Consider the following 24,396-nt stretch of genomic DNA (forward strand, 5'->3'; position numbering starts at 1 on the left):
ACAACAGTTTTCTGTCATTTTAAGACTTGTACCTGTTTGTTCTCTCTTGCTTCCTTTCTTTTGTCATTCCATTTCTTATCCAAGAATAGGGGTTAGGGAGTTGGTTGTAAGAAATTGAGAGCCTGTCTAAGCTACACTCAATTTTTTGGGATATTATTTCTTCCTGACATTTTGCCTTGGACTGCAGTCTTTCCAAAGATGAAATTCCCCTTGGCAAGCTTATGCCCCAGCTACAGTGTTCTGTCACTATTATTTCTTAGAGATTGTGTGGTTCTCTTCTGGGCTTCCTAGAGCCAGTGACACATTGCATACACATGTACATAGCAAATGCCCAATAGCTGCTTCTTAAAGGGAACGGCAGCTTCACGAGAGGGGTCTGAGGTGAATGGATGCATGTTTAATACTTTAGCTGCCACTTCTAAGTGTCAAATTGCTCCCAAATAGCGTGTTTGCACTTACAATCACACACACACACCCCAGGCAGAATTCAAATACATGTCTGGAAGTCCACAGAAAGGAAAGCAACTTGGAGAGCTGATTTAAAGCAGAGAAACAGAGGACAGGATTGGGTTAAGCACCAGCTTTTATGACATGTATATTATGCCCATAATTTATGGAGTGCCTTGGTGCTTGCTGCTATTCTAAGATGAGGATAGTAAACCAGTCAGATTTCCCCTTCACTGTCAGTGTCCTTGTGGAAGCAATTGTGATTGGTAGAACAGCCTTGTGAAAGCTTTTCTCCTTTCCCTCCTCAACTCCTCCCCATGTTAGTTCAGAATGAATAGACCCCGGATTTCTTTTATATGCAGTTATATGCAAAAAGCAAATTATATGCTTTTCCAGTGGGGACAGGATTACTTGTAGCTGGGAGACTCTGATAGGAGAGATGGAAGTTGGCATTGAAAAAGCATGTTTGTCAATTAAACATACAGATTACCTGCAGCATTCTCCTTCCAGATTTGTGCATAAGGGCTAACTAGTTTGCCCATTCTTGTTTCATGCTACTATTCCTTAACATAGGTTTAGCTTAAAACCTCCAGGAAAAATGGACAAACTTACCAATAACAAGGGTAAGCTGCACTTTTATTGAGCTCTGTGGTAGCCAGGTTCATAGGGAGGCTTACTGATTGGTTTTATCTTCCTTCCAAGAATTTATTCCATCTGTATACAGCTACCAGGTAACTAATACATTTTTAGGTAAGGTGTGATGTCCCTGTTCAAAGAGATACCTTTCCATGGGTCAGCAAATGCCAATCTATTTCTTTCTCCCTGATCCTCTGCCCCTTCATGGCTGGTGCTTCTGCTTCAGTGCCATCTGCACTGCTGGAATTTTAGTGGTTTGCATGCTTACCTCCTACATCCAGCAAAATACTTCAGCACACATTCAGCAGCCTAATCCATAAACTAGTTAAGCTCAAGCACTTGATTGCATATCAGTTTTGTTTCTTAACCATCAATCCCAATGTTTTGAGTGATTCCGTTGCCATAAAAAAATATTTTATTTTGGAATTAAGATAATGGATTGACTCTTGAAAGCATAATGGAAAGAAACATCCACACAGCTCTTGTTCAAGAATGTCAGATTTGATGTTTCAGTCCATTGCCAGTCTTCAAGGATGACAGGGATGTTGACCAGATGACGTTATGGAGACATGGTTTATTTTAGAAGAAGAAGAGAGGAAGAGATTGGATTTATAACCCGCCCTTCACTACCCAAAGGAGTCTCAGAGCGGCTTACAAACTCCTTTCCCTTCCCCTCCCCAAACAGACACCCTGTGAGGTAGGTGCGGCTGAGAGAGCTCTGACAGAAACTGCTCTTTTTCAAGAACAGCTGTGCCAGAACTATGGCTTGCCCAAGGTCATCCAGCAGCTGCAAGTGGAGGAGTGGGGAATCAAACCCGGTTCTCCCAGATAAGTTGGCTATAACCACTATATCAAACTGGCTATTAAAAAAAGTTTTTTAAAAAAACCTTTCAGTGCCTCAGTGAGTTTGCATATATGTGCTGAAGATCTTCTTTCTCAGCCTTTCCCCCCCTTTTTAAGCAGACTTGCTATTGTAAGAGCTTTGCTTGACACTTGAATTAAATGGCAACATTCCTTTTAATTCTTCTGAGGCTAAGTCCCACATATTGCTTCATTGTCTATGTGTATGGCTCTATTTTGTGGTTTTTAAAACCCCCACATTATATTTAGAAAAATTAACCAGAAATACTAATGCAAAGTGCTGCAAGGAATTTCTTTCTGTAGAACCATGTCTTGCTAAAATAAACACCATTGTTTATTAGGTTAGAACATTTTCACAACTGGAGTAATCTGGAAAGTGTTACCTGTGAATTTTATTGATCACTACAGAAAGTAAAGAGGGCCATTCTTAAACGTACACTTAAGTTGCTGTAGCTGTCTCATTCAATCTAAAAATGTGGGGAAATCTGAAATTACTTAGACAGTAGTTGTATGAGGAGATGTATGAGCAATCATTTTAGATGTTAACAAAGCAGCATGAAAAATGAAACAGAAGACAATTGTGGTTTCTGTTTAGTAGCTATTATGTCTAGAGGATCCCATAAGAAACATTACAGTTGTATAGGTTTTGTACCAATAAAACTGTCATGGAATGCACCAAAGAATCCCGGGAATTATGCTTTCATAATGGTGTTGAGAACTTTATTAGAAATCCCTAGCATCTGCACACAGAACTAAAACTCCCAGAGTTCCCTGATGGGAGGGAGTGACAATTCAGTTGTTTTAAGGGTATAGTGTGGATATGCCCAACAGTACTTAATGTTAATTATGTTTTCTTTTTGCAACAGTGTGAGATTTTTGTTGTGTTGCTTGGGTAGTGAGGTAACAGTTTATTAGGTCATTAAATTAGGAAAAGGGTGTGAGTTATCAGCATGTAATATCCATAGGTTTACATACTGACCAGAGATCTGCAGTAATATGAGCTGGAAATACTCACAAGCTATTATTGCAATACTAGGAATAAGGCCCATTGTGGAAATAAAGACAACAAGCTCTAGAAAGAAGCTCTGGGTGGGTGCCCTGGCCTTGGGCACTCAGCGTCAATTTGCTGTAGTGACCTCAGCAGGGGAACTTATCTCTGCCATCTGAAGAGCAGTTGCAATTCTGAGTGATCTCCAGCCCTCCCCTGGAGATTGGCAATGATGGTTCCCCAGGAGGAAATGGCTAGTTTGGAGGGTGAAATCTATGGCATTGTACCTGTCTGAGGATCCATCCCTCCTCAAACCCCACCCTCTCCAGGCTCCACCCCTCATATCTCCAGTAATTTCCCAGTCTGGAGGTGGCAACCCTATCTCCTTCACAGCCAACCATCAACGTACCATTGTCTACCCCTCTGACTTCAGGTTTACATCTCCTTCCCCCTTCCTGCAGCCTCTACCTAGGAAAAGTACAGTCTTTATTCACAGTGGGGACCAAAGCAACTCACATCCTTCCCCTCTCCCCGTTTTGATTTGCACAACAACCCTGTGAGGTAGGTTAGGCTGAAAGTCTGTGAGTGGTCTGAAATCACCCAATCAGCTTCCAAAGGAAGAACCTGGATCTGGCATACCTTGCTCTGAAGTGCTAACTGCTATGTCACACTGGCTGTCATGGGAGGGCCACCTCAGCAGGGTATAATGATACAGAGTACACCCTGCAAAGCAGCCATTTTTTCCAGGGAAGCTGATCTCTGCCATCTGGAGAGCAGCTTTAATTCTGAGTGATCTCCAGCCCTCACCTGGAGATTGGCAGCAGTGGTTCCCCAGGAGGAAATGGCTGGTTTGGAGGGTGGAGTCTATGGCATTGTACCTGTCTGAGGTCCCACCCTTCCTCAAACCCCACCCTCTCCAGGCTCCACCCCTCAAATCTCCAGGAATTTCACAACCTGGAGTTGGTAACCCTAGCTCCATCCCAGCCAACCATCAGCCTACCTTTATCTGCCCCTCTGACTTCAGCTTTCCATCTCCCCCACACACACCTGGAGCTTCTTTATAGGAAAAGTACAGTCTTTCTCTTCCTCAGAGGGGACCCAAGCAGGGGGGGGAAGCGACCTCAGCAGGGTATAATGATACAGAGTACACCCTGCAAAGCAGCCATTTTTTCCAGGGAAGCTGATCTCTGCCATCTGGAGAGCAGCTTTAATTCTGAGTGATCTCCAGCCCTCACCTGGAGATTGGCACCAGTAGTTCCCCAGGAGGAAAAGTACAGTCTTTCTCTTCCTCAGAGGGGACCCAAGCAGGGGGGGGAAGCGACCTCAGCAGGGTATAATGATACAGAGTACACCCTGCAAAGCAGCCATTTTTTTCCAGGGAAGCTGATCTCTGCCATCTGGAGAGCAGCTTTAATTCTGAGTGATCTCCAGCCCTCACCTGGAGATTGGCACCAGTAGTTCCCCAGGAGGAAAAGTACAGTCTTTCTCCACAGTGGAGACCAAAGCAGCTTACATCATTCTCCTCTCTCCCTTTTGATCTGCACAACAACCCTGTGAGGTAGGTTAGGCTGAAAGTCTGTGACTGGTCCAAAATCACCCACTCAGCTTCCACAGCAAGAACCTGGGTCTTGCAGACCCTGCTCTGAAGCTCTAACTGGTACAGCTAGTGTAACCAACCTCCAGGTGGAGCCTGAAGATCGCTGGGTATCACAACTGAACTTCAGACAACAGATCTCTCTCCCCCCTTGCGAAAATAACTACTTTGGAGGGTGGACTCTATGGCATTATATTCAGCTGAGGCCTCTCCCCTCCCCAAACTCTGGCTTCTGTAGGCTCCACCACGAAATCTCCAGGAATTTCCCAACCTGGAGCTGGCAACCCTAGTCAGGACTGGCCCCAATGAGTTCTTCACAAATGCCAAAGGAGGCCTGGAAAGGGCCTCCTGCCTTTACCTTTTTACTGACAGAACTAAGCTTGGTTGCCTAGCAGCAGCCACTGAGGGAAAAGTTAGCCCCACAGCAGGATGAGAAGAGAATGGCTTGACAGCCGGAGGCCCACCTCAGTAGCCAGTTCACAGCTTTTTAGCCTCCGGTTCACTCATTTTTTGTCTTAGCTCAGGAAGGATGGCTCCAGAGCAAACTAATTTATGCAGTAGCCAAATCGCTCACTCACAACTTTAATGCCAGTAGCTCATGAAGTAGAATTTTTACCCACAAGACTCCACAGCTTAGAGGGAGCATTGCCAGCCCATGGCACGCAAGTACTCTTGAGTGGCGGTTGACTGGCCAATGGCTGATGGAGTGCACAACACAGCCAATGGGAGAGCCGGAAAGTGCCAATATGTACGGCAATTATATATATAGGATTCCCCTGATGTTCTTATACGTCACTTTTTTGCCTGCTTGCTTATTGTCCCTACAGACATGGTAAAATTTCTTGCCGTATTCCATATATCTTTCTCATTGGCCAAAAAAACAAATAAACCCCAAAAGATGTCTTGAAATAAGGATGAAAATGGAGGTGGTTGAGGAAACAAGTCAGGATGGCTTAATGCAGATTATCGCAATCTAATGCCTTATTGTCCACACTCTACCTGTTGGCTTTTGCAGAGAGGTGTTTTCCACCCCAATCCTGATAATGAACTGTTGTATTTTTCCATTACTTTAGCAAGGGAAAAAAAACTAAAACGAAGCCCCATCCCCTCTCTAACTACATTAACTCCCTTACAGGCCAAAGGACAGGCGCATTCTTAGGTATGGAGTGTGACAATAACAATGACATTGGCAACGCAAGCGTGAAAGCTCTGGACAATAAGCTGTGCTCTGAGGCCTGCTTACCTGGTGAGTGGCAGTCTGCTGAACATGAACTTTGTGGGTATAGGGAGGTGGGAGGGGAAACTTTCATGCCCCCCACCCTGTCACCTGCCTGACAGCAAGCAGCACATAACATGTGTGTATATGTACAGTTATATAGCATTTAGCAGTAAACAACAAGAAGGGTGCTTAGTTATGGCCCCTTTCTGACATCTTAAGCCACAGCCTCTTCCCTAACTACTCTACATTACACAGTGTAGAAATAAATTGCAGGTTTCCCAGCTTCTAGGAGAATTTTTAATGTGACTTTCTCCAAAGAACCCTGGGAACTGTGACTTGTTTTTCCTGAGGGTACACAACATTCTCCCTTAGAATTTCTTTTGACTCCAGCCTGCAACATGGGATCCACTTCTAATTTATACTGTACATGTTCTTCTCTGGACTCCCCCTCCCCTTTCTTTCTCACTCTCATATTTTCTTTTCCCCTCCCCAATTTCCCCCTCTTTATGATAAAAAATTAATCACATGCCAAGAGAAAGATCTATATTTCCTGGCTATACATTTTTATCCTGTCTTTCCTCACAGGAGGTGGCTTGTATGGTTCTTCCCTTCTCCATTTTGTCCTTTCAACAACCCTGTGAAGTAGTTGAGGGGAAGAATAAGTGATTGGCCCAAGGTCACCCAGCGAGTTTCATGGCTGATTGAGACTCAAAACTCAGGTCTTTCCAGTTCTAGACCAGCACTGTAACATTACACCATACTGGCTGAGGCCAACTCTTCTCAAGTTGGATGTAACTCATTGAGTCCCGTTCAATAACCATGAGGGCCCTAGCACTCCATCACAGAATTGTAGTTACCATGATTTCTTAGAAGAAAGCAATTTAAGTTTGAAGTTTAGACATGTCCTTATCTGAATGATATAAAGACAGGGCTTGCTTTCAGATCCTAGCCTGATTCCAGACTACAAATTTCTCCCCAAACAAGATTAAGAATGGTAGAATAAATTGCCAGTCCCTAGTGAGGTCTGTGGAAATGGTTTAGTTGTGTCTTTGCCAAAGGGACCTCCCATGTTTCTTCTCCCAGAAGATTATGTTTTTAACACCTACGACATCCTTTCAGATTCATGCCAAAGTGGCAAGCCAGGCAAGATCCCTGTTTCTGTACCAACATAAAACCCAGCCATTCCCTCTAATCCTACATTACTTCTAGTTAATGTACAATGCAAATGACCTTTAGGCTTTATTCTTTAATCTAGCTACAGCCCCATTTAATAGCCTTCAACTGAGCCCCTGGTATTTCACCTCCAGCTAAGTGTGTTACTAACCCTGGGTGTGTTGCATTTTTGTCTTTCCTTTCTCATTGATCTTCTCCCACCTCCAACCAGATTTCATCAATGTGAAAGTTCATGTTCACTCTAAGCCAGCACAGTTTTGTTAACTCGTGCTTCCATCCTTCCTATCTCTCCCTGTTGTTTAATGGTTGCAATTTTACCAACTGTTCTCTATGGGTCTAGATGAGATGCAATGTTGTCATTTTTATAGATGGACATTTTGACCTTAGAAGAATTGGTGGCTTTGATTCCATTGCTGGAAACCGTGGGTAAAATTCTCTACAAGTCCCATTGGCATAGATTGCATTTCATGGGTAACATCCAGAGAAGATATGGCATCGCAAACTTCTGCTGCACTTTATCTTGTATGCTTCGCTCCCATTGTTTCAGTCCTAATCTTCTCTGGGTTGTGCCACAGATCTTTGAAACAATGACATATCAGACCCATCACCCCTGTTGGTAAATTTGTGTCACTTGTAAAACCATAGCAACCCATTACCTGCTTATCTTACTTTCCCCAAAGCTTCCAGGCTGTAAACTTGAGATATCTGTAAGAATCTTCCTTTTTGGTCTTGTTCACTGCTATTGAGGAGGAAAGCTATTTACCACCCCGGCACACTTCTCCTTACACAGATGTCAGCAAGCTAGCCCTCTTCCTCTGCTAAATCATCCTGTCCATTTTATAATTTATTCCGCTTGGGAAATTCTGCAGTGAATTCAGGCTTTCCTGTGGGATTGCATATGTGGCAGTAGATAAGAGATCACGTAAGAATAGTAACAAATTCAGGTGGGTAGCCGTGTTGGCCTGGAGCAGGAGTCATTTAAGAGTAGCCACATGCAAAGTTAGTTGGAGCAATTAGGTATAAATAGAGCACCAGTTTCTGTCTTTGTACTCTTGGTGTCTCCAAATGATGTGTGTTCGTATGAAAAGCCAAAGTTGGGCATTTTCCTAACCAAATGCCTTGATTTAATCCCAGTTCAGTGTGTATCCATGACCCCTTGCATTCTTTTAAACTAGGAATTCTTTCTATTTCTGTCATAACCAAACAAATAAGGTAAACCAATCCCTAGAGCTGTTTTCCCGTGCCAGCCTTGGGATAGGTTGGCTACAGATTGCATTAGAGGGTGACTGAATAAATGATTGATTCAGGTGGGTAACTGGGTTAGTCTGAAGCAATAGATCAAAGTTTGAGTCCAGTGGAACCTTTAAGATCAACAAAGTTTAATTCTGGGTATAAGTTTTTGTGTGCATGCACAGTTCTTGAGATACATAGGCACAGTTTTCCTCAAGCCTTACATATCAGTAGAAATAGGTCAAGATGAATAGCCTTGTTAGTCTGTCTGTAGCAGTAGAAAAGAGCAAGAGTCCAGTAGCACCTTAAAGACTAACAAAAGTTGTGGTAGGGTATGAGCTTTTGTGAATCACTGCTCACTTCTTCAGATATAGTGACAGAAGTGAGCAGTGACTCACAAAGGCTCATACCCTACCTCAAATTTTCCTAGTATTTAAGGTACTACTGGACTCTTACTCTTTTCTACTGATATAGGTAGAGAGAGGGTGGGGCAGTTAGTTGCCAGGAAGGGCTAGTTAGAGTCAAGATGCATAAGTAACTGGTTGATAAGTGTAGCTGAAATTGGATTAGAACAATTGGTAAGACCTGTGAATGGCAGCAAATTAGCATACAAATACAAGAGTTAACAAACAGACGTGAGAACTAAGTCTGAGTCCAGTGGCATCAATAAGACCAACAAAGTTCAGTTCTGGGTATAAGCGATAACTGAGAAACTTAGCATGTGTTAGTCTGTCTGTAGCAGTAGAAAAGAGCAAGAGCACACTTCTTCAAATCCACTGAAACAGATTTCCTCAAGTGTTACATATAGGTGGGGGGGTAGTTGCCAGGAAGTGGTAATAAGAGTCAAGATGTATAAGTGCTGCTGAGATTGGAATAGCACTGTTGGTAAAGTCTCTGAATAGCAGCAAATTAACACAGAGATAATAAAAGAGCTAACAACAGATGCGAGAACTAAGTTTGAGTCCAGTGGCACCTTTAAGACCAACAAAGCTAATTCTGGGTATAAATGAGAACTGAGTGACTTAGCATGTGTAGTGAGATAAGAACCCAATATCTCTGGTTAAGGCTGGGGGTTCCATTGTCCTGAGTGTTGTAATAACTTGTAATACAGCAATCTCCCATTCCAATCTGTTTCTGAAATTCCTTTGCAGTAAAACAAAGTGCCCTGGGAGGATGAGATGTCCTCCTACAGCCAGGCGCTACTCTACAGCCGCATCTGCTCCAGTCCTACAGACAGATATTCTCACTGGAGGGATATACAACAAACCTTTTTGGAACGAAAGTATCCACCTGATGAAGTCAAGAAACAGATTAACAAAGCCAGAATGGTCCCCAGAGAAAACCTGTTGCAAGACAGGCCCAGAAGAGACAATAACAGAACACCACTAATAGTCACATACAGCTCTCAGCTCAAAACAGTACAATGACTTACAACCTCTACTGGATAATGACAGTTCTCTACATAGGGCAAACAGGTCAAACCCTATGCCAAAGAAAAATGGACACAAATCCGACATCAAGAGTCACAAAACTGAGAAACCTGTAGGAGAACACTTCAGCCTCCCAGGGCATTCAGTGGGGGACCTCAAAGTAGCTGTTTTACTGCAAAGGAATTTCGGAAACAGATTGGAATGGGAGACTGCTGAATTACAAGTTATTACAAGACTCGGGACAATAGCGTAACAGAGGCGTAACAGAGATATCGGGTTCTTATCTCACTATACATGCTATGGCACTCGGTTCTCACTTATACCCAGAATTGAACTTTGTTGATCTTAGAGGTGTCACTGGGCTCAGACTTAGTTCTCAGGTCTGTTTGTTAACTCTTGTATTTGTATGCTAATTTGCTGCCATTCACAGGTCTTACCAACGGTTTTAATCCCATCTCAGCTATACTTATTGCCCAGTTACTTATGCATCTTGTAGTAGCCCTTCCTGGCAACTAACCCCTACCTATATGTAAGGCTTGAAGAAAATTGTTTCCATGTATTTGAAGAAGTGTGCATGCACACGAAAGCTTATAACCAGAATTAAATTTTGTTAGTCTTAAAAGTGCCACCGGACTCAAGCTTTGTGCTGAATAAATCATTGAAACAGATTTTCCAACCTCTTGAAGCTTTTCAGTACTTGGGAGCTGAGAAATCAGAACTGAGGCTCACTGCCACTCTTTCTATACAATAAAGTCACCCCTAGGGGACACAATGCATGTTGAAAAGTGGAAAGGCATGTTTCAAATACAGCATCAGGTTTCTGAGCAGTTAGCAGAAATCTGCCAAAAATGAGAAAGAAGCTAAGCGTGGGTATGTGCAACCCGAAATGAAATTGAGCCTCTTTCTGATAGCATGGCACCAAGTGAAAAGCATGCTTTGAATAAGAAAGAAACGTGAACCATATCTTGAGCCTATGCACCAGAGCAAGCTGGTTAAAATAACCTTTTTTAACAAAAGCGAAGTACAGGCATGTATGCATTCTTAGGCCAAGGGTGATTTCCCACAAGCGCTGCTCCGCTCTCCTCCCTTTTTGCCCCGATGGTACGTGTCAATTTCACACAAGCTGCTGCGCGGCCACATTTTGCTTTGTGCAATTTCCCCCGCGTCTACTCAATCCTCAAAAAACAGGATTGAGTAGACGCGGGGGAAATCGCACGAAGCTTTGGGGCAAAATGTGGTCGCGCAGCAGCTTGTGTGAAATTGACACGTACCACCGGGGCAAAAAGGGAGGAGTGAGCGCGGAGCAGCGCTTGTGGGAAATCACCCCATGTCTCTGCTTTAAAATTTAAAAACCAAGCACAAAACTGCTAGGGTATGAGCACATGATGTAAGCATTTTGGAAACATTTCATTTCATAAAACTGCATATCCCTTATTGCAGATAAGTGTCCCTAACATTACTTTTCGGGGGGGGGGGGGCCCTCATACCCCGTCATAGTAGGAAAAGGAAAAATATGTCTCTGGACCTGTTCTCTGTCAGTGGTGCAATGTCAGAAGAAGTGCACCAGTTGCATCACCTCTTGAAACATCTCCTCTTGCTACAAGACACTGATTTGCTAGTAAAGAACTAGCTAATGATATTTTGCCACTGTTTTGCTAGTAAAGTTGTTTGGCGTGTGCTTTCTTGTACCTTAGTTCACTGCTTAATGATAGAAATGGAAGGCTGTGGAAGAGGTTTCTCCAAATGTCTTCTAGTAAAGCCTATTCTTGTGTATACTTAGTGGAGGCGAGAGTGGAAATAGGACCTGGGCTAAAGACAGGAATTGCACTGGATGTCAATACATTTATCACACACTATCTCTGTTGTATCTGTTTATGCACAAGAAATATTCCGCGGTGTTGCCTGCAGTATTTGAGCTATATGAAAGTTGGACATTAAGAAGCCCCAGTGGAAGAAACCAGATGACCCACACAAGATTTGGGTACCTTGTTTGACTAATTATATCCTTTGGGTGGCTTTGCTTCTTACAGAAATCTCTTGCAAATCCATGACAGCTCATTATGTTCATGCAAAGCAGATCCAAAAGATCTTCCCTTAGCTGCACAGCCTGTGGTACATCCCTTTGCAAATCCATTCCTTGCTTTATAGCCAGACACGATAAAATGTGTATTTAGTGCAACACAAGCTATATGTACAGCAGATTGGAAAATGGCTTTCTGAGCTGCCTGTCTCACAGATGCATGTGATTTTATTGTACGGCTGGAAGAACACATTGTATGGCTGTTGTATCAGCAGAGGTGCATTTCTAAAGTTGTCCTCTAGTTTCCCTCACACTCCATTTTCTTCACTCTAAAGTCTGAGCTCCTGTTTCAGTAACCTTTAGTAGATATATGATTTAAATTGAGGGGTAATCCTATGACATCTTGCCCTGTTTTTTGGGGGGTCTTCAGTCTCTTTGAGTTATCTCTTTCTTTAGCACGTGAATAGGTACAAAGGTAAGTAAGGTAAGCCAATGGCCGTGTGATGTATTCTGGAAAGGAAGATGAGGAGGAGAATCAAGGCCACACTCACTTGGGTACATATGTCAGGATGCAAAATAGGCAGAGATGGTTTTAAACGTTAATGCCGTGCACCATGTACCACTCATATTTTACATGATTTGTTGTGTGCATGTGTACCCAAGTGGACGTAGTAACATGAGAAGCAGCCCTAAGTGAAGGTATGACTTGCCAAATGGTAATCTGAAAATGAACTGGCTTGATGACTTGGATAATCAGCAGTGACTGTCTTGGTTTCCTCTGCTGCAGACTGTCCTGCTGGCAGGGAATTGCAATTGTCACGAGGGCCAAATCATGTTCTTTTAGTACCCAGCAGTAGGCAAAGAAGTATGTGTTGTACCACCCTATGTATTTTGCTTTTAAGAAAGGGGGTCTCCCATTTGCAAGCAGACTGTCTTGGGGGACATTACTAACGTAGAATCCTCTGACATAGTTACCAAGCTATGCCACTATCAGCGTCCAGAAGCTGTTGTGGCTGGACAGAAAAACCCCTGGCTTCTGCTTTAACACGGGTGTTAAACAGAGAGAGAGAGAGAGACAGAAGTTGTCCTATGTCAAATATTGAATGTGGGTTAAAATTGCCAGGTATGTTGTAGGGGGTAACCTTAATTTTAATTTACTTTAGCATAAGTTAAAGCTTAGTGATTTAAAATGCAGACACTATTGTTTGGTTTCATCATTGCTGGAAGTGTCTTTAAAACATGGGGTATAAATCTGAAAAATAAAGGAAGCTGGATGTGTGCTGAGCGTAAGAGCGGGTTCCAGTTATAAGCTATTCCAGCCAATTAAAAATAACATGAGTACAAAAAGAACAGGATGGGATTATGTGTTCCATCTTGATCTTATAGCAGTCCCCTCCAACCGTTTACACTGTCACATCACTGTCTGTGTGAGGGGTGGGGCCACATTTATCTACCTTGGAACCTTCTCCTATAATTTGTTGGTTCCATTCTTAGTGCATAAATGAATTCTGTGACACTCTGGGTCATCAAATTGTAGTCAAGGCTACTGATGTCTGTGAGGAATATGAGTGTCTTTATATAGTTTATATCGTTCCCAAGACCATTGGATCATAAAGTATTAGTTTACTATGTAATACCATACCTTTCCTTGAACATGCATTTCTTACTGACATGTCTAAAGAACATGAGATAGGAGAGATGGTCTATGGAATAAAAATACTCTTGTCTTGAATGGATTCTCCACCGCATACTCCTTATAGACATCTAGGAGCTGGGTTCCACTACACTACAGTCACCCCAGTCATCCTGACTGGACTCTCTGGAAAACTGCAACTCATTTGGAACATTATCCTTAAAGTGTTGCAACACAAAGGCATCTATGCAAAAGCTAAAGTAGTGAAGAGGCACAGCATAGCAAACATTTGTTTTGGTTGTACTTTCCCCCCTTTCTCTGTTGTATGCATATGCATTTGTCGTGTCTGTCTTTTCTCTCGTTCACCATTTGCTTTTGGTCTTCTCTACTAAACAGCTGCAGTTCCGGAGTCCTGTCCCATAAACATTGAGGAATAGGTACGAGGCATGTGAAGTTCTCTCTTTCTCACTCCCTCTGTACAAATCTAACTTCCATTTTGCAGTATAATTTCCTTTCCCCCCCCTGATATGTCCAGTTGCCCCCATTCTTTGGATGAAGGAAAAGGCATCTTCTCTCTTAGTCAATAGTGCCTTGACAAGGGCACAGAATAGTCATTTTTACCACTTGTACAGAAACATACCTACAGAAGGGCTTCCCTGAACTCAGTGGCGTAAACCAGTGGTCTTCAAATGTTCCAGACACAAGACCCACCTTTAAACCTAAATAACAGCATAGAACCCATTAAGCAGCAAGAAAACAATGTTGTGCACATGACAGGATGAAGGGGAGCCAGAGTTAGGACCTCAGTAGTGGCAAGATGTCGACGGGAAAGTAGATGAAGAAAGCTGTGTACAGGATGCTCAAGCTGAGCACCATGGCTTGTACAATAATGAGAAGCAAGTCAAGCATTAGAGCCATGGAGGAATCCTCTGCGTTGTTGAGTGACCTTGTCTCAGCACCCTGCCAATTTTCCAGCATGTGTGCAAGGAGTTGTTGGAGGTATGGCACCTTTGCTCTCTAAGCATGTATACTAACAGTAGACCCTTCCAAAAAGCAGCAAAACAAATATAGCTACTTCATAAGGGGCTTGCGACACATCCAAGGGTCCCAAACCATGGGCTGAAAATTGCTGGTGTAAATGACTTAGGAAATAAATGACTACACAGAGATCTAATGTTTGGGCCTACTGACCTTGAAAAGACCAGCAAACCAAATAGAAGAGTAGTTCAACTGATTTGTGAACTGGTGTGGCTGGCTGTCACCTTCCGACTATAAAACAAATCCTCTTAGGTATATTAAGGGGCTTCATTGGATCACAGCATTCTTTTATTTGTCCAAGGCATTTAGATAATTTGAATGCGCAAGGAATGTTATAGGAGTTGTGTGGACACATGCAAGGTACTTTCATCTTCATGGCTTCTGTGCAGTCTCAAAGGGGACTGTATGATTGCAGGCCAGCCACGGAGAGGAGCTTCCAAGCTTTTCTGAAGAAGCTTCTAGGCTCTGGAGTGTTCCCCCTCCCCTCTGTCTATAGGGATCCCTTTTCCCACCCAAAGGGTCATGTGACAGAGGTGGGGCAAGTACTCCTTCCCTCCCTTCAGCAAGCCATCGTTCTGACAAGAGCTGTTCTCTCACAAGCAGTTCTCTCAGAGCTCTCTCAGCCCCACCAACCTCACAGTGTGTCTGTTGTGGGGAGGGGAAGGGAAAGGAGTTTATAAGCTGCTCTGAGTGAAGGGTGGGGTATAAATCCAATCCCTTCTCCTCCTCCTTACCTTCTTCTTCTTCTGTTCTTGCCGCTGTGAAGAGAGAAAGTGCTTCTATCTAGCTGCACTGTGGGTCCTCAGGACTAACAAAAGAGGGTTTTTTCCACTGAGTATTCTGAATAATTTTGACCTACAAATCGGTAGAATGGCTCTTTTTAAGAAATACGGGGAGTGCGGAGCAACAATGGCACAGAATGATTATTATTATTATTCTTGCCTCCTATACAATACAGCCCTGTGCCCAGCTTGCAGACACCTTACTCTTAAGGCACACAAAGGCAGAGCAGCAAGACTCAAAGTCACGCTTTGGGGGAAAGCCCTGGGCGCTCCGGACCCCCGTGGGGATCCAAGTATTCTTCCCGTCCCCAACATCAGAATTGGAACAAACACTACATACACTAAAGGTCGAATCTGCATTTGCATTTTTTAATTAGTTTTGTGCTTCTGTGACGCCGTCTTTCTCTATGCTTGTTTGAATGTTGTTTGGAGAAGATTCATTTAAAGCAGTGCGGAGGCGCAATTACAATGGAGCCACCACGAGAGGGCAATAAACATATGCAAACATGCAACAGTGTACTCATGCAGTTGAAGTTTGAAAATGAAAGCAAATATAGACGGTTTTTTTGAAGATGGAGTCAGAAGGCTGGGACACCGGTGGGAAAGACAAATGCAGATTCGACCTAGATGTTAGGAGGGCACTCCTTTTTTATTTAAAAAGAACATAAAGAGTTCAGGAAGGTCAGAAACGTATTTATATGTTTCAGAGAACCGAACAAGGGGACAGCTACATCAGTGCAGTCACACTCTTGCTGGGTGATCTCAGCAATTAGAACCGTTTACAACAAAGCTAAGGTCTCTTGCCCCATGCCACTAAAAGCTCACTCAACATGGGCTCAGGCATCTTCAGCAGCCTTTCATGCCAGACTTGCCCTGGAGGACATCTGCAAGGCAATGGCGTGGTCCACTCCCTCAAAATTTGTTAAACACTACTCGATGGAGGTGGACTCCAGTAGTGAAGCTGCAGTGGGAAAAGTGGTGTTACAAACAATCTTCCGTTAATCAGCCCACACCCTCCTCCTTGCTGTTATCCCATGTGGGACTGCAGAGAAGCCACATAGACGAAAACAGGGTTGCACTTACCTGTAACCGCTGTTCATCAATTGGTCTTCTGTGCAGGCGCACTTCCCTCCCTCCTTTCCCCACTGTGGGCTACCAAAAAATGTATGGGCCTTCTCGCGGCAGCAAAGGGAACTGAGGGAAGAATGAGTACTTGGCCCGCCTTTGTCATGTGACCCTTTGGGCAGGAAAAGGGATCCCTACAGACAAAGGGGAAGGGGAACACTCCAGAGCCTAGAAGATTCTTCAGAAAAGCTTGGAAGCTCCTCTCTATGGCTGGCCTGCAATCATGTAGTCCCATGTGTGCCTGCACAGAAGACCACTTGATGAACAGCAGTTAGAGGTAAGTGCAACCCTGTTTTAATTCTAGTAAACTCCACATCATTCTGCACACTTGACACTTTATGGGGGTATTTTTTAAATTCTAGAGGTACATTTTCAAATAAAGTCAGAGTAGGGAAAGTACCAGCAAGCAATAGTGCAGACATACCTGCGCTGAACCCTTTTTAAACCACTGTCAGTACCATCAATTTTTTGTGCATTTTTATATGCTAAAATCAGTGGTCATTGTAAATACGAAAAATTCACACAGGAAAATAAAACCCTGCTGATTTTCATCACAACATATCCTGTGATAGAAATTAAACTATATATCGAAAGCATTAACGAAGTTGCTAACATGATAGCCACCTTGATAAAGTTTAGTACTAAGTATTGCATGCTTGCCTTCGCTTTTTTCAGCTGATGCAGTGTACAAAGTTGTCTCCTAAGTAACATTTATCAACATCAGTCATCCAATCACTCTCATCAGAGTCCATCAGTGCAGGAATGTCACACTTACCCAAACCAAAGCACAAGGTTTGTACCTGAACGTGCTTCCATCAGTGCATCATTGTTGTTACAACTGTGGTATAGAATTTCACTGCTCAAGTGTTGTGGGCTTCTCTCAGGATATTTGTTTGTGATGTCACACTACTTTTTCCCCCGCCTTATTTTGAGGAAGCCTTTTTTTAAAAAAAGTAAGTTACAGGACCATTCTGAGCATGTGTGTTTCTGTGCTCTGATACATGTGCAGAAAATGATCTTGGAAAGATCAGACAGATATTGGAAGGAAAGAAGAGCGAACAGCTATCTTCTCTGCCTCTACTATCTCTTATAAATTGTTACAGAATAATTCCTTGCATGAGTATAATTGTACTCTAAAATGTATTTGTGGCAAGGGTCTGAAGAGCGAGGGGAAATGTTTGTATTAGCATGTGTCAGCCAGCAGATCTTTTCTTATCGGTAGTTTTATGCTCTAGTAGGGGCTGTGGTGGCTCAGAGGTTAAGACACTGAGCTGCAGACTGGAAGGTCTAGCTCAGCAGTTTGAGACCCTAGTGCCACGTGACGGAGTGAGCTCCCGTCTCTGACCCCAGCTCTTGCCAACCTAGCAGTTTGAAAGCAAGAAACTGCAAGTAGGTACCACTTCAGTGGGAAAGTAACAGCGTTCTGCGCACCTTGGCATTTAGTCATGCTGGCCACATGACCACGGAGAAGTCTTTGGGCAACGCTGGCTCTTCGGCTTGGAAATAGAGATGAGCACCCCCTAGACCCTGGCTTTCAAGCAAGGGAAACCTTTACCTAGTTTGACAGCAAATGTTTCTGAAATATATCTTTCATTTTGTTCTGTCTCAGACTGAGAATATTTCCTGAATTTTGTCTTGCATACTTCAAATCATTGTCATGGAAATTTTAGTTACCAATGTTTGGTGATCTGATAACATGATTGTTCTCGATCATTTAGAATCTAGATTTCTTCCCTTTCCTCTCATTTTAGCCATTTTGATTAGAGTGGTTTATTTTACTGACTGTTCTGTTTTACTATTGGGCATGCTACCACTTTGGGTAGTAAATGTCCATAAGACATTTTTTTCTTCTTGAAAAATGGGAAAATACTTTGTACCCAGAGCTGGTTTTTCTAGATCACCTAAATTCTCTATCCTACGGAGTCTCAAAGCAGCTTACAATCACTTTCCCTTCGTCTCCCCACAACATTCACCTTGTGAGGTAGGTGGGGCTGAGGGAGTTCTGAGAGTACTGTGACTGGCCCAAGGTCACCCAGCTGACTTCATGTGAAGGAGTGAGAAATAAAACCCAGTTCTCCAGATTAGAGTCCGCTGCTCAATATGGAGAACTGGGTTTGATTCCTCACTCCTCCACATGAAGCCTGCTGGGTGACCTTGGGCCAGTCACAGTACTCTCAGAACTCTCTCAGCCCCACCTACCTCACAAGGTGACTGTTGTGGGGAGAGGAAGGGAAGGTGATTTTAAGCTGCTTTGAGACTACTTAGAGTGAGCAGTCGTTTTCCATAAAGGATATTACTGCTCATACTAGCCAATTCGTCAGAGCAAATATGTTAGCAACAGCTATTTATTTTGGTAGAGAGATCCAGTTTTTTAAGACACTTGGAGGATGTGGCTGTTTTTCTAAAATGAATAAAATATACATCTTCTGACAGGAAAAAAACAACAACACAGCCAAGCTCTCTCTGGGTATATTTTAATATCGATAGCAGAATGCAAAGTTGTTGTTTTTTTAATGGTGGTACCAAATTTCAGGTGCATCTTTGTAATAAGTGGCAACATGACAAGGCAACCTTTAAAAATCAGGGCTCAATGGAGGTGTATACTGAATTTGCACATGCCAGTAAAAAGGCTTTTGAACCCCATTCATTGTGAGCATGTATGGAAAAACACAAAAGCATTTGTAAATGCATTTGTTTAAGGCTTTGAATCAATTGGTGGCCATGTTGGAAGTGGATCCAAAATTGCATTTTAACTTTGTAAAAATTTGGCCCTAAAATGAGTCCTATTAAAAGCCAAACCTACATTATTAAGAACCAGTCTGACAGCTCTTGTTGCCTTATGTGTCTGTACTAATTCCATTATAAAAATTCCTTTCCCATATACTTGGGATGAACCAAATTGTTCATTGCTTTTCTTCTCTGTAATAGTTGCCTTTTCTTCTTAGGTATCCAGACATCAGATGATAATGTTCTTCTGAATCACAGCCAGACCTGGAGGCATCATCTGTCTGCCAGCACTATGAACCAGGAACATGATGAAGATATGCAGTGCATGCTGGGACCTCTGTGCCCTTTATGATGTCACATTGTCCCGAGAGGGAAAATCACCTCTCTAAACACGTTTCCCCCCTAAAACTATGAAACAGCAAAGGTGTGGGCATTAACATTGTCAAACACGGCACAACGTGATTTTTTTAAAACAACAACATTGTAACCTAGCATCCCTATTGATTGATTCAAATTCCTCATGTATTTTAGTCTGTGTTCACTTGAATTTTTAGAAAGACTCAATGACTAAGTTGGATTTAATGGCTGGTACCTTCATCCACTCCCATTCTTTATCTTCTAATATCTTGTCACTTCAGCCTTCCCTTCTGCCTCTTGATCTCTGTCTTTATGGCACAGCCAAAGGTTCTTTTGGTGATTGCCATAATACTGTTCTTCCTCTTTTAGATATGAATAAATGTTGCTCCATCCATGTTTTAAAACAGGTGCATGTAGAATGTGCACCTGTAATAATATTACATGCACAGCAGAGAAGCTACTATTGGCGAAGCTATGCAGCACAAACCCTGAATTGCTCATTCCTCCCTGTCTGATTTATACGCAGTGGAAAAATACGCCTGTGGCACCTTATAATGTGTGCAGTAACTGGCAGCAGAAGAAACAAGCTCCTTTGCTGCCCTGCTATAGTGATAGCGATGCCTTTCAAATTTGTGCGAGTAGAGCCACAAACCATTTGAGAGATGTGTAGTGTGTGTTCAGTGGAGTTTTTCAAGGCCATAAAAATAAGGACATAATGTTATGCTCCACAGAGTTGTACAGAGGATATTGAATAAAAATAAGGAACATCTAAACACTTGTAGTATGGAAGAAAGACATAGTAGGCACCTGGCCTGGCAGAGTGTCCCTTGTACCACTGCATGCCTGGCAATGAGAACTCTAGCACAGGGCTCTAGTCGGGGGGGAGCTCTCAGGTACGGAGCTCCGGAAGAGAACCTCTAGGGGGCGGGGCGGTCACGTGGTGAAGCCCCGCCCCCTTCTTTACCCCGCCCTCTGCTTCGATCCTCATTCCGTTTGGGAATGAGGATGAAGCAGGAGGATAAGTAGCCGGGCCTTCTGACACACTTCCGGTGATGTCAGGGGGTGTGGCCTTCTGTCACTTCCGGTGATGTCAGGGGGCGTGGCATATGCAAATAAGTTATGCTAATGAGTTATGCTAATGAGCTCCGGCAGCTCTTTTTCTACAACAAGACCCCTGCTCTAGCATAATGATAAGAGCCCCAGAAGCACAGTCTTGGTTACAGGTTTGTTCACTCTACAGCCATATTAGGATAGTTGTCTTGGTGACATGCTGGTTTATAGCCATTTTAGCAAGCAATCCCAGTAGTGGCATTTTGCCTTTGGTTGGGGCCCATCTGCTGCATCTAGCTCCTAACAATTTCATCTTTGTATCATACCTCAGACCAGCAGTGTGTTAAAGCACCAGTACAGTCTCCTTGAAAAGCTATTTGGAAATATCTATACTAAAATCAGCAGGGCTTTGTCATTCTGGAAATTTGGTGTGATTGCTGGTAGACAGGTCAGTTCAGAGAGGAAGATAGAATCTGTGCATATAGACAAATTTGGTGGGAAGGGGCACATCTGCAAATCCTAAAGGTTAGATTATTTTGTCAGCTAGGGCTAGCTATATCCTCCTCCACTACTGTGCATTTTCAGTTCTTTGGTTTTATTATAGAGAAAAATTAATAATATAGCCACGTAATAATTTAGGTCTGCTTCACTGTTTATTTAGTGAGAAGGCTCACATAATGGCAGAGAGGAATTTTACTTGAATCTTTGCCTCTATCTTTAATGAGAAGATCAAGGAGTATGCCATGGGTCATTAGACCTTGGAAGGTAAATCTCCACAGGGAGCACTAGTTTTTTTCCTGTTTCTAAATGGACTCTTGGCCCTCAAGAAGGAGAGGGTGGGTCAGATATTGCCTAGATTTGCATTAACAGGCAGGAGTCTTCAAAGGTGAAGACTCAAATCCTCTTGGGTCATTCCACATCACCTTACCATATGTGATCAAACAACACAAGCATGTGTACACGTTATCTTCTCAAAAACCACATCATTACCATTTCCTTCACTATTTCATTATCTTGTAAAGCAGGAAGAATGTTTAGTGAAAACACAGGGAACTGACTTTGGCTGGATATAAGATATTAGTTTTTAAGATAACTGAAAATAGAGTGAGGGGGTCTTTGCTTCCCATACTGTGTGTATGCATTTGAGGTTGTTGTTGTTGTTGGGGGGGGGGGTCCAACCACCATCTTTTTCTGGTTAAACAGATTTTTTTTTTTCAAAACTGTACAAAAAGGTGACTGGGATAACTGGACATACCAAGTTCAATAATTCCCACTGTGTACTCATGTTCAACTTTCTATTTAAAAACAGCTCTGTCTCAAGCCTTACAATACCCAACTGATCACTATGGAAAAACAGCCCAAGAGACTTTAGCTACAACCTTCCAATTATTAATTAACACACTGAGAAGCATTCAGCATGGAGGCTCTTGAAATGTTTGTGATCTCTGAGTCCTCCCAAGCACTTTGAGGGGGTAGTGAGCACTTCGATGACTTACATTATGAACGTCAGCTATGAATAAACTGAATCGAAGTGCTTTTTTTCAAATTTTCCCCAGTATTTTAAGTAGGTAGAATTGCACAGGAGTCCAGTAGCACCTTAAAGACTAACCCATTTTATTTTATCATGAGCTTTTATGAGGCATAGCTCATTTCAATATTTTCAACAGTTTGTTGTCCACATACAGAACAATATGTGGAGGAAAGGCCTGAGACTGAGATATGATAAGAATAGTGGGAATAATAGTTTAGTGTTTATTTTACTGAGTACTCCCAATTATTTCAGTGAAGAAAGGTATTGCTGTGTGTTCTAGGAGTTCTTGAAAAACTGTAATATTGGTACTTGACATGTTTGGGACTCTTCCTCGGGAGTAAGGAAGTACATCCCAGCAAAGCCATATGAAATATATCCTTCCTCTTATGTCCTTTTTTTACTCACTCTGTGGCATGGCAGAAAGCAACAGTAGAAGTTCAGACTTCTAGTGGCTCCTTGACATTGAGAGAGCTTGCCAGATACAAAAGGATTACATCTAGAACACTTCATTTTGAAGCTGGCCATTGAGCAGGGAGGCAGTTTAAGCCCACTCAAGAGTTCCCAGACCTTATTTTTTGGGGGCTGTACCCCATGTGAAAGAGATGGAGCCCTCTAGGCAAAACTTGTGTACACCTCTATGGCAATGATGCAATATGTATTTATTACTGCATGACTCTTTAAAGAGTGAATAAAGAGTGAATTACGAAGGGATAAGCATTGCTGTCTGAATTGACTTTGGGCATGGTTGCTGGGGGGAAATCTGTGTTTTTGTTATGTGAATTGCAAAGGGCAATGTTTAATTTTATTTGCTTTGTCGAAACTACTGAGGAGAAGGGACAAGAGGGGCTGCTGTTAGTTGCCTTACTGATTTAAAACTCAATTTTGATGAGTAGCTGTAAAATAAATTCGGGGGGGGGGGTGTTGTGTTTAGGACAGGACTGGTATATTGCCTGCCTGCTTCCTTCTTTAACAGCTACATTTTCCATAGGGGTAGTCATATTAGTTAATCTGCACCAGAAATAGTCTTGTTTTATGTCAGCATATACTTCTGTGGACTATGTGGACTAGAGCCCACTACTTCAGATGCAATGAGTGGATCCTCACTATGCTGTGCTTTGTACTTCCTGCATTTCTTGGTCCCTTAACCCTGATGCTTGTCACCCCCCCCCCCTTTCTATCACCTCCTACATAAATATCTGCATAGTGAGAATCCATGCATTACATCTGTAGAAGTGGTCTCTAACCCATAACAGCATATTCATATTATGCTGGAACAACATGTTGTTGATCTAAGGTGCTACAAGACTCCTTGTTTATTTTAGCTATTACTTATGGAGTATTCCTTGCCTAGTATAATAGAAATGTAGATATTACATTAGACTAGGCAGAGAGCTCTCCATAAAGAATTAATAGTTTTTCCTAAGCCATTTTGACTGAACCAATAAGCATTACAGAAATCAGTGATACAGTGGACCAGTGATAGATCAGGTAAAGAAAAGAAGGGGATGGTTTCTTCCATGTTTCAAAGAATAGAACTAAGTTAGAGTCTAGTGGCACCTTTAAGACCAACAAAGAATGTTGTTAATTCTCTTTTTAAGTGTTTTATCAATTATGAGTAGTTAATCAGTTATACTTAGACATTTGAATAGGAGGGATGGCCATTCTATATGGGTGGGGGCTGTCTTGAAATACTGCAGTCCCAAGTATATGGCCAGCATATAAGGACATCAAATTCATTTGTCTTATTTTCCAGGGGGAAAAATTAAAGGGTATAAATATGCAATGGCATTATCAATCCTGAGAGACTGAAACCGTATTGTAGCCACAGATGTGCTCAATTTTGTGCAATGGTGCAAAAAAGATGAAAGAAATAGATGAATAATAAAGAATGGACAAACAGCAACGGACATATTGGCATGGAAGGACATAACAACAGATTGCCTCCACCCCTGAGTAATACAGTCAAAATTAAGTTATCTCTTCAAACTTTTTTTGTAATGCCATTTACACATCATAACAGCTCACACAACCCCATTGCAACTGCACAGGGCTATCTGTCACAACTGAATGGCAGTGGTGGCTTTCAAAATAGCTGGATATTGTGGCAGTTGTGCATGTGGGTACACCACAGCACTCATACACACAAGGTGTCAGTTAATGCAAACTAGAAGAGAACCAGTTGTAAGATACACTCTGATCAATGTGCCTGCTGGCTTTGAATAAGAAACATGGGAAGTGTGACGGCCTACAGGGGTGGATCTACTATGAAACTAATGAAGCTTAAGCTTCAGGACCCCTAATCTTGGAGGGGCCATGAAGGAACTTTTTTTTTTAATGAGTGCATTTTTCAATAAAATTGATGGAATTTTTAAAAGTGTTTGTTATTAAAATAAGGCTGTGTGATATTCACCTTAGAATATGCTCTAATACCCATTTCATAAGGCCAGTACAGCCATTTTAATCAAAATATGAGATGTAGTGGTTAAATTTTTAAAAAGAATTTTGGGGATCTCTCCCCTGGAACAACCCCACTGAAGAAGATAACAGCAGTTACC

At 42.5% G+C, this 24,396-nt stretch overlaps 1 protein-coding gene across 1 annotated transcript in view; it reads left to right on the top strand.

Moving 5' to 3' along the window:
- Nucleotides 1–19,391, top strand: part of RNF157 (ring finger protein 157) — a 66,013-nt gene extending 46,622 nt beyond the window's left edge. Inside the window, exons 17-19 of the mRNA XM_015414440.1 lie at nt 5,662–5,772; nt 13,628–13,668; nt 19,122–19,391. Of these exons, the coding sequence (XP_015269926.1) occupies nt 5,662–5,772; nt 13,628–13,668 (152 nt within the window). The 3' untranslated portion in view covers nt 19,122–19,391. The remainder of the gene's footprint in view (nt 1–5,661; nt 5,773–13,627; nt 13,669–19,121) is intronic.
- Nucleotides 19,392–24,396: the final 5,005 nt, after the last annotated feature.

The sequence above is a fragment of the Gekko japonicus genome, unplaced genomic scaffold (assembly GCF_001447785.1).
Source record: "Gekko japonicus isolate JY-2015 unplaced genomic scaffold, Gekko_japonicus_V1.1 scaffold277, whole genome shotgun sequence".
Taxonomy (NCBI): domain Eukaryota; kingdom Metazoa; phylum Chordata; class Lepidosauria; order Squamata; family Gekkonidae; genus Gekko; species Gekko japonicus.